The sequence below is a fragment of the Bemisia tabaci genome, chromosome 4 (genome assembly GCF_918797505.1).
Source record: "Bemisia tabaci chromosome 4, PGI_BMITA_v3".
NCBI classification, from domain to species: domain Eukaryota; kingdom Metazoa; phylum Arthropoda; class Insecta; order Hemiptera; family Aleyrodidae; genus Bemisia; species Bemisia tabaci.
The window spans coordinates 23,640,632-23,652,074 of record NC_092796.1 but is presented as its reverse complement, the minus strand read 5'-3'; the positions used below and the strand labels follow the sequence as shown (position 1 = coordinate 23,652,074).

Below are 11,443 nucleotides of genomic sequence, written 5' to 3'. Positions count from 1 at the left end.
ATTACCCTGAAAATTCCGCAAAAGGTGAATAAAGTTTCAAAAACACGCTAGGGCACTATAAAATTTTTCTTACTTTTTTAGAGATTTTCAAGATTTTGAGTATATGTAGAATGATATTTTTAGTAACTGTGTTTCATTTTCTTCCGTTGTCGGATGCTAAGAGGCTCCTTTCTGGGCATCCTCGACTTCAATGGCTTAACTCCCTTGCCATAGACGTACGAAAGGGGAGTCCAGGGGGGCCCGGCTCCCCATAGAATTGAAAATTATCATCTGCCCCCTCAAAAAAAAATGTATAGATGTTTTGAATGCAACAATTCGAAAGTTTTTGGTGCTGAAAGTAAACAAAAAGGCGTAAATATTCTGCAGAAATTGATGGAAAATCTCCATCATAAGAGCTTCATAATGCGTCCAAATAGATTTAAAATTTCAAAAATTTCCCGGGGGAGGCCCCCCGGACACCCCCCCCCCCCCGTGCTAGGGGCCCGGGCCAGAAAATTGGTACCAGGGCCCGAGATGGGATGTGGCGGGCCTGATATGAACTATGCAAAACGATAATCCGGGTATCGGAACTTGGCTGTTTTGAAAACGCCTTCAAATGCGGCGTGATACCTCACGCATTCCGGAGAGTTCAAATAGTTGTATCATTGCGCCGTAAGTATGTGACGGAAGATTGAAATGGAGATAGCCTCCATGCACGCTGGGCGTGTTGATTTTCTTTAACATTTTTGCAGTGGTGAATGCATAGCTGAAGTGCGCTCCAGCTAGAATTGTATTTAGCAAATGGGTGTTTTTGCTACGAGGATTAAAAATAATCGAGTGGTACGGAATATAACAAAAGAATATAAACTATGCAAAACGATAATCCGGGTATCGGCTTTTGTTGTTAAATATTGATATTAAGAACGCATTTAATAGTGTAAGTTGGGACGACGTTATTAACACAATGATTAAAAGACAAATCCCTCAATACTTGATAGAAATACTGAAATCTTACCTATCAGATAGATATCTAATTTTCCCAGAATTCAAAGTTCAGATTAATTCTGGAGCAGCACAAGGTGGCTGCCTTTCCCCCACCATATGGATATTAATTTTCGACGAAATCTTAAAATTGCACACAACACCAGAAATCCTCAAGCAAGCATATGCAGATGACACCCTTTTAATAATAACTGGCAACGATACTCAAGAACTACAAAAGACTACTAAAGAAGTTACGAAAACGATCAAAAATGCACTAAAAAAGAAAAAGCTACTAACAGAAGATTCTAAAACCGAAGCACTTCTGCTTCATGGTCCTCTCAAAGCCAAAGACATTGAACTGACAGTCGGCGAATCTAATATTAATGCTGCCCCATCGCTGATCTCCCTTGGTTTCACTTTAACAAGGGGACTCAGAATGGGGCAACACATAAAAGATATGTGCTCCAAAGCCAAAAAAGTAGTCTCAAATTTTCGCCCAATTCTTCCAAATCTAGGTGGACCTACGTTCGTAAAAAGGAAGCTAATAATACATGCCGTTTTCTCAATCATATTTTACGGTATAACAGTATGGGCCGATACAAAACTTACAAAAACAAGCAAAAATGAACTCAGAAAAACCATCAGACCCCTTAAAATTGCCCTTTGTTCAGCATACCGTACAACCTCCGACTTCTGCCTGGACATAATCTCTGGAATTCCACCCATCGAGATTCTGATTGAGGAACGTCTGGCCAGATACAACCGTGAAGACCAATATGAAATAGAAAGAGACAAAATCAAGAAATGGCTAGTACTTTGGAATGGAGAAGAAAAGAACTACTGGATTAGAAGTGTTGTACCTGACCCCAGACGTTGGCTCGAAAGGAAATTTGGAGAACCAGACTTTTACATCACTCAGTTCTTATCGGGCCACGGAGCATATGCCCAATACCTCCATCGCTTTAAGCTAAAGGACTCTCCACTCTGCCCTTGCAATAAAAAAGAAATAGACTCACCTCATCATACATTCTTTGAATGTAAACATAACGAAGACTTACGAACCAAACTTGAAACAGAAACAAATCAAACTATTTCAACTCAAAACATCTTGGAAATTTTAACATCCTCAAAAGAAAATTGGAGAAGAGTACACCATTTTATTCGGGAAACTCTCATAAGGAAACAACGTCTTTTGAATGCAGACCAATCAACCAATGCCTCCCTCGAAGAGAAACCAAATGGTAATGCCGAGGAAAATCAACCACAACATTAAACTAGAGTCTGAGGAACTCAAGATACAATTATTATTAACTTAGAAATCTAAGCTTCCACGGGACAGGGGGGAATTATAAGTAACAAATAACTGTATTATTTAGGAACTTTCTTTTAAAATGTAAACAAGGCGTTCGGGTGATATTCTGTTAAATATCATTCCACCCTGTAAATAAACATAATAAAATAATTGATTTTTGTTTAAAAAAAAAAAAATCCGGGTATCGGAACTTGGCTGTTTTGAAAACGCCTTCAAATGCGGCGTGATACCTCACGCATTCCGGAGAGTTCAAATAGTTGTATCATTGCGCCGTAAGTATGTGACGGAAGATTGAAATGGAGATAGCCTCCATGCACGCTGGGCGTGTTGATTTTCTTTAACATTTTTGCAGTGGTGAATGCATAGCTGAAGTGCGCTCCAGCTAGAATTGTATTTAGCAAATGGGTGGTTTTGCTACGAGGATTAAAAATAATCGAGTGGTACGGAATATAACAAAAGAATATAAACTATGCAAAACGAGAATCCGGGTATCGGAACTAAGCTGTTTTGAAAACGCCTTCAAATGCGGCGTAATACCTCACGCATTCCGGAGAGTTCAAATAGTTGTATCATTACGCCGTATGGATGTGACGGAAGATTTAAATGGAAATAGCCTTCATGTACCCATAGCTAATATCACACGATCACACCGTGCTATCAATGTAGGTATGGACGTATTCATTGTAAAAGGAGCTATGTTACACGCAAAGCCAATACACATAGTTCCTTTTAGCATAAATACGTCCATATCAAGGTCAAGCTCAGATGTTGTGATTGACTTACTCGATGACCTGGACTAATCACAGCATTTGACTTCGATATATTAATAGAACGGTTTGATCGTGTGACAGTAGCTTATGCTATGCACTCTGCGTCACGTTCGTCCACAAGCAGGGCTATGTACATCGCTTTACAGGCAAGATAATCTAGAGCGCCTTCAGTTCTTCGCTATGCAACCGGGGCTTCACACATGCGCGAATAGTCGCATCCGGAAGTTATTCCAATGTCCTTCACTCTGCTTCACGTCAGTCCCTGTGAAGCGCCGCGCGCTGCGCGCTTTCGCTTTGATGGTAGGATAATCCAAAGCGCCTTCAGTTTTTCGCTATGCAACGGGAGCACACACGTGAATAGTGGGAATAGTTGCACCTGAAAGTTAAATTGCCTAGGGACAAACACCCACGAAAAAGGAGCGTCTCCTGCTGTTGGGCGGAATTTCAGCAAAAAAACGCGCTCGATTGTGCGTTGTGACGTATGTGAGCGGAAATATCCCTACGTGAGATTGATCGACTTACACTGCCGTACTAAGGAAAAACGCCACATGAATATTTGCATGTTGCCGACTTTCCCCTGATAAAAAATGTTATTGTGTAGGAAAGTTATACAAAGATGCATCATTCTGCGAAATTTCAAAATTCGTCCGTTGTTTCAAATAGATCACTTTGAGCGCATTTCCCTCGGCTTTATCCTCTCCTCTTTTTCCTCTTCTTCGTTTGCCTTTTCGTCTTCTTCGTCTTATTCTTACTCTCCTTCTTCTTCATCTGCTTCTTTCTCTATTTCTTCTCCTCCTCTTTCTAGTCTTCATTCTTCTTCTCCCTCTTCTTCATTGATATTCTCCGCGGGAAGAAGAGTCACTGAGTCGACAGGAACTTCAACAAGGTATAGCTCCAGACAGCAACGTCTAACATGGGGATTCCCCGAGAATATTCCAGAGGTTCCAATAATTGGATGTATTTCTATCAAAGCGGAACTATGTGCATTATGACTTGAGCCCTGTTATGCATATATTCTTATGGGTCTCAGGGCTCATGTCTTAATGCACATAGTTCTGTTTGGTAGAGATACGTCCAATTATCCGAACGTTCGAGAATGTTGATGGCAAAATTGGTGCACAGGTGGATACAAACGTTTATCTATTGTCTATCTTCTTCACCGCACTCTCTGTGCGGCTTGAGGCGGTGGTGCGACGGGCGGCATGGAGCAGCGGTCCGGTCCATGTGGCAAACTCACGTCTCCATTGCGTCAGCCCGCGCTCGGCCAATCGTTTTGAAGCGGGCGTTTGGCGCCAAGCGCGGCGCGGCGGCGCGGCGGGAGGGAGCGCTTCCCCTCCGTGCGTTTCTCCTCGGCTCCGCGAAATCTCCGCTCGGTATCGATTCGGCCGAGCCGCGAGCTCCGCGCGTAGTTGTGTGCTCGTCGCTCCATCGCTGTGCAGTGCCTTGTGACATTCCATCAGCTGATTCCCGACCATCATGGAACAAGCGGAGAGCGCGAATCCGCAAGTGTGGGTCTTCGGCTACGGCTCCCTTTGCTGGCACCCCGGCTTCGAGTACGACGAGGCCGTCACGGGCTACATCAAGGGATACACTCGGAAGTTCTGGCAGGGCAGTGCCAATCACCGTGGCACCAGCGAGAAGGTAAACATAACCTAACCTCACTTTTTTCAGTTCGCAGACCTCGCTTCGTGCATGCGCGAATCGTTGTCATCACTTGGACAGAGCATGGTATTCTTGACCTCTGCTAGAAATGAGGCCAGGCTGTGTGGATACACGTATTTTGGAGACACTTGATGCATATAGCACGGAATACTTCGGATTTTAGATGAGCACGCTATGAATCTCGTCTACATCATCACGTGGTACATTCCACCTGAAATAAATGCGTTTTTTACATTCATCTCTACAGTATAACATAATTTTAACATCAATCTACATTGCATAGGACCATAATAATTCGCAATACGACGAATTGATGATTTTTCATCCAGCTCGCATGCCATCAATCTAGCATCATTCGTAAACATGCGAAGAGACTGAGATTATGTAATTTCGTTCTTTCCACGAATCACTTCATTTTCGCTTTTCTCTATTGAAAGTAGACACCTCAAGATTCGATCAAGTTTCATGATCACATATCAACCGCGTAAGCTTATATACGAGGAGCTGGTCTCATTTCAAAGACGGGCAAAAACAATTACCAGCACTTTCATTGGCTACCAGTGAAATCAATACTATATAGATCTTTGCCTTCACCATACCGCAGAACCAATAAGTATACGTAGGTAGCAATGGAAAATCGTATTTTTTCTCGATCTATAATATAGTTGTCGATCCATGCGCGGAGCGCACACTATGTGAGCACCTAAACTTCTTTAATTCTTGCTAACTTTTTTCCCGCCCAAAATTGTCCCTAACCAATCAGAGATCATCACATTTCCGCTCAATTCTGATCGGCTGACCTGCAGCTGCCTCTATTATTAACAGGCCTCCTTGTTATGGGTGAATCAATGTAAATTACCTGTCCTCATCATCTTCCCGCGCAAATGTGCAACCCCGCTGTCTGTAGGCAAGGGTGGTCCCACCTGATTGGCTGGGGTCCAAACAGAGCTTTGACCAACCCATATCAGCTTTATGTAGTACTTATTCGAAATTAGGTCGCGAAGGTTGCATTTCATGTGATGTAAAAACTTATCGTGGTGGCGGCGCGTATGTTTGTGTTATTGCAGTAATGAACGACTTAATCTGGGTCCTAAAAGATGATTCATACAGTCTTGTTCGTACCCGGAAAGTTGATGCGATTTTCAAACATATTATCAACACCGAATTCCGTTTGAAATATCACCGTGTCTTTTGTAACTGCCGGTTTCTTTTTTGTCACTTTCGAGATTAATTTTGGGCCAAGCAACAACTCTCTTGCCTCGCTCTCAATGTTACCAATGCAGAATGTAAAGATCGATCTCAAGTAACGACCGGTCAATTTGCTGAGGATATTATTGAATTCCTCGTGAAGGTTCAATGACCATTCAAAATAGTAGAGGTCAGCTTGCTTTTTCGCCAAGTTCAAATCCAATCCCACACGACAACCTTTTTGTTTACAAACATTGACCTCCTTGTCCCAGCACGTGTCGACTGTGTTCATGAAAAGATCCAAACAAGTTCTCTGACCCTGAAAAAGGCTACCGATTATCTTTTCGCGCGTTGGCGGAATCCGCATGGTGCGAAGTGCGATGCCGGGAAACGAGCGCGCACATTACACTAAAAATCCTTGACGCGGCGGAAAAGGGTGGACATCAGAAAGGCAGCGGAGTCGTGAGGCCAGAGAGGCGCGAGGAGAAAAGGGTAAACCCCGTAAAACAAAAAAATTCAGCTCGTCTTTTCTTGACTGAAAAGGCACTTCGAACTGTGAAAACTGTGAGTGAGGGTGGTGTGCAAGCGATTTGGTGGAGGAAAATCACTTCGTCACTCGTCAGTCATTTTGCAGTTGCACGTGAGTGGAAGATTGAACGGTAGAAACTGATCCGAACTGAGCTGAAAAGTCAGTTAGAGGGTATTAGGCACCATGTCACGTCAGTGGGATTTGTTGAGTTTTAGACGGACTGAAAAACATCTAAAAATCCTTGACGCGGCGGAAAATTAAGTGGAGTTGTGGGAGAGCAAGAAATGAAAATATTTGGAGGGCCGAAAGAAAGATTACATTAAATTTTGAATAGATTGAAATTACAAAAAGGAGTCACACTTTAAAATAATACGCTAGATGAGCAGAAAGGCGTAACAAGTGTACACATGGGTCGGGGATGGAATGGACCATGAGAAATAAGCAGCACAAGCTTTTGTAGACTTGATGACGTCACGAGTGGCGAGACAGCAAGTCTATACACTATTGGCTGGCTATAATCAGTGGAGCTATCAGCTGCAAGTTCAGTAATAAAAGTAATGGGTGATTTAAGGTGATGGCTGGAAGATAGGAATGAGAAAAGAGGAAAGTGTACGAAATCCAGCCATCCCTAATGAGTAAACCGAATATGCATATAAGAAATTTATAAGTTTATGAAAGGAACAAGTTGCGGGTAATTCAATACCTGTGACACTTGCATCGGGTTAGGATTGAACAGAATTAATAGTTATAGAAAAAGAAATAACAGAATCCTCTCCAAAATGTATACCGCCTAATTGTAGGTACAGACCGCGTTTTTCAATGGATGGTAATGCACTGTTACAATTTAGCAACATTTTCATCGTAAAGAACTGAAAATGACAAAAAAAAACCTCGTTCTTTAAACTAATAATCATCGGAGGAACAGAATTTTTGACCCTTCGCACAGCGTTAGCCTTACAGCACTGTGTTCAGTCACCATGCTCCACCTTCTCACCTTCAAATATCTTAAATAATTTTACCACTTACGGGCTTGAAAGCTTAGAGGTTACATGTAACTTAGGAAAGGAGCCATCAAGTTCAGAAACATTACGGGTTGCTCATATCTATATTATACAGCTACAAGCAAAATCTTGGAAGCACTATTTCTGACGAACTGCCGGACCGATAAGGATGATCTTTACATGCATGTCATCTGTAGTAGATGTAGATGTGCAAAAAAATATGAAACCCCGAACTTTTAATGTTCAGAGCTTTTAAAGCTTATGTCACTTAAGTCCAATGTTAATAGCGTGAGAGATATGTCGTTTCCGCTAGAAACGTCAAGGTGTGGGATTCTACCTGAGTGACTTGAATAACAATAAAACAATGGAAAAGCTCGTGAAGGGCTCCTCATTCGAAGAGTTGAGGAACGGTGCATCGCTCAGGGTTCAAGGTTCAAGGTCTTAGGTATATGTACATCCAGCTATTCCTCATCATTTACAAATCTGAGTGTTACGTCAAAAATTTTGAAATCGATGCAGCTCGAACAAAAAATGGTGTATTAAAATGGAGGAACATTTTTGCCTATACATATGCGTCCAGGGCCCACGAAGCGGGCCTGAGGGCGCGAGGCGCCCTCCCGGGGGTTGGACCGCGTAGCGGTCAGGGGGCAGGGCCCCCTAGTAATACGTATAAAGATCCAAGGTACAGGAGGTTCGAGAAGAGCGTTACGCCATTTTATTTTTACGTGTTAAAGGATAGGGACCAATGCCACAAACGCGTTACGAGGGGGAAGAGGGTTTGAAAAATCCAAACATACGCGTTAAGTAGTTTATAAATTTCTATCATTTTTATTTCACATTTCAAGAGCAATCCATCCGTATCATGACTCATTTTTTTTTTAACCTTTCATGATCTCACTCAAATATATGCAAGGGAATTTTGAGAGTAAATATTTTCTAAATGCGTCTCTCTTGAGGTTTTTGACCGAGAGTGGGGCCGGGGCAGCCTTTTTCTCTAGTTCCTCTGTTTTGAATCTAAATTTGGCAGGCGATCTTTGTTTTACCGCGGCTAAAAATAGAGACTGAACCCGTCATAAAGGAGCGTTTCAGCTCGGACAACCTTGCCTTAGCATTCCGTAGCATAGGTCAGCTCCCTTGCCCATCCCATCCCGCGCTCCAAGCTGCGAAATTAAGTCTGGATAAGGGCCTTGACCTCACTTTCCGTACATCCGGGACCACGCCACGCGGAAATTTCCCTCCGCAATTACCAACCTCTGCCGAGGCAGTTTCATTCACAGCTACAGTGCGCTGCGTACGCAGCCAAGTATATACAGTTGGATTTTTGATGTACCTTTCACGGAGTTAAAGCGATGAAAGCAATATTTTGAGCTCAAATTGTACAGTATTGAATGACGAGTGACGCGTATAGCGCAACACAAATTTTCATAGAGCTCTTCCATCTCTCTTACTCCCACATGTTTGCGCTCACACTATGAATCCTAAAATTTAAGCCACGAGCAAGCTTCACTTACTCGTTGGCGTCATCAGTCGACTGCCTCTTTCTTTATAAGTTTTTTATCAAACGACGGCAATGAGGAGGATGGAGTGATAACGCTTTTTAGAGAGCTAAGCTTCTCCGGGCTCTAAAAAGGTCTCCTTGCTTCGGTCCAAGCCTTCGTTCTACAAGCATCTCGCACAGCCGTCTTTTAGGGCTCCCAAGGGAACTATACACTTACTCTTAAAAATTTTAACGATTCCAGCTCCAATATATAACTTAAACATTTTCTAAATCAACAGTCCCTTCGCCGTGACAGGATACCGAAACCCGTCCTTCAACATAACATGGTACCTCAAAGCTCGTGTTAAGTTCCATTCACGTGGCAACGAGATAATGATGTTTTTGGAATATATCTTCCCATCTTTTAGATTTTAAACACACTGTGCGTCTCATTAATCATCAGAGGGTAGTAGAGAAATTTCTCTAATTTTCTAAAAAAAAAGTCTACGTTTTGTAACTAGGAACTTCAAATGTTTGCTCGGTTTAGAAAAAACGTATGTATACCATCGCTTCCCTATGCCCATAAGTGCTTTAACAGATGAGCTAGAAATTTCAGTTCCCCATTGCAAAAATATATAAATGGATTCGCCTATCCTGTCGTGCTAAGGAAGAACGCCGTATAAACATTCGAGAGTTGCCAAATTTCCCCGAATAAAACATGTATTTTTGAAGAAAGTTATAAAAATTTTGTATCGAAAGTTTCGAAAGCTGTAGGTGACATTACGAATAAAATTATCTGAAAAATTGGAGGGAAAATATTCATAAGTTTACCAGGAAATTCGTGCTTTACAAGAGGAAATTTGGCAACGCCTGAGGGCTCATACGGCGTTTTTCCTTAGCACGGCAGTATTATCGTACTACTAAAAGTCCCGTCCAGAATGAATGACTGAGCTTGACCCAATGAGCGCCAGCGTGGCCGGCGTGCCTCGCTGTCTGGAGGCATAGTCAAAGCAGAGCCGCCAGCTCGAACTCTACGCGTTTAGAAAATCTATCTCCAAACAACTTGTGAAGGATTCTAAAATTCCGAGTGACAAGTGGCAGTGCCTGCTGGACCGATGACTCATTACGTCATAGCGTTGTCCGTTACGTTGAACTCCCGGGCGAGACGATTGACGCGGCTTCAGGCCAGACGGCGTAAACAAAAATTAGCGCTCAAAATGCGAAAACACGAAGGCCACGTGTTGTGGCACATGTTTACAACGGCGTCCACGTCGATAATATGTAATTAGCGAGCAGGTGGAAATTCGTGCCGGAAAAATTGAGTCTGTTTCCCGTGATTTAGAAAACCGTAATTCGGTCGAGAAGTACGGCGAAACTCAAATTACTCAAAAACCAGCTCTCCAGGATGGGATTCTCAAATTATCTATCTCGAGAATGTATAGATTAAAGAGTACGAGAAGAAAAATAAACTTATTAAGACTTGTAATGATGTTTTTCGAACGAGAATAAGTAACTTTTTGACGTTATTTATCCGTATCTGAATTAATGCGTTTTAAAACTGTATAGGCGGATTTCTACACGGTTTAAGTTCCGCTGTCAGCTGAACTTTTTAGACCGTAGAAGATGATAAAGCCCCAACCGGTGACAGTATGTGTCCAATCAGATATGTCAATGCAGCGTTAGTCAGATTTCATACACGTATCAGCAATGCAATGGTTCTGTACATACATACGTTGTATTCATCTTTCCTGTGCGTGTCCGTATCTGCAAAAAAACCAACCAACAGTACTATCACTATCTCATAATACTTTCGATAAGAATGTGGAAAGGAAAGATAAATTACGTGGCGAATTTTTCGGTATGGTATCATTCATTTCGCCTCTGTAAGAAACGCAGTATCCTCCAAAAAATGACCATCATACACATCGTTTCGTAGACGAAAGAACGTGAATCGATTGCAAAGTTGCAGACTTTTAAAGCAATGATTCTCTTTTCACCCATGACTGAACACGCAATGTCTGTCAGTAGTTTGTCTGGAATTCTGCCTGCATAGATTGGCGACGGTTTTTAGTAAAAAATTTCCAACGGGCCCCACAAGTAAAGGTATAAATTGCGAGTTTAATTGAATCTCGCAGTTCGAAAGCGACCCAGTTTGAGTTACTTTTTTACGATGCTCATTTTTTCCCGCGTGGAAACACTCATTTTCCGACTGTCACGCAATTTTTACCGTTTCCTGAAAAAGTTCATTTTTCCGAGATGGGTCGTTTTCGAACTGAGAGATTCAATTCATACAACAATGACATGGAGATACGTTCTTTCATCTGGGAATCGACGTTGCTCTTTCCTTTATTAACGTAGCATCCATGGAAAAGGACTTTTTGAGCTACTGTGCACGGTCAAAAATTGTTTTTGCGACTTCTCTAAGATAAAGCCATGAGTAAGAGGCTTAATAGAAGTTAGTGCAGGAGCTAGAGTATATTAGGTGCATATACCGTGTCATCCAGTGGCGAGCGAATGATCGCTATCGATATTTCCCCATTT

At 42.2% G+C, this 11,443-nt stretch overlaps 1 protein-coding gene across 2 annotated transcripts in view; it reads left to right on the top strand.

Annotated features, from left to right (window-relative positions):
- The first annotated feature begins 4,386 nt into the window (after nt 1-4,386).
- Nucleotides 4,387-11,443, top strand: part of LOC109039013 (glutathione-specific gamma-glutamylcyclotransferase 1) — a 56,872-nt gene continuing 49,815 nt past the window's right edge. Inside the window, exon 1 of one of the 2 annotated variants that reach the window (XM_019054328.2) lies at nt 4,387-4,686. In XM_019054328.2, the coding sequence (XP_018909873.2) occupies nt 4,522-4,686 (165 nt within the window). In that variant the 5' untranslated portion in view covers nt 4,387-4,521. The remainder of the gene's footprint in view (nt 4,687-11,443) is intronic. The other variant, XM_019054327.2, reaches the window with a different exon arrangement.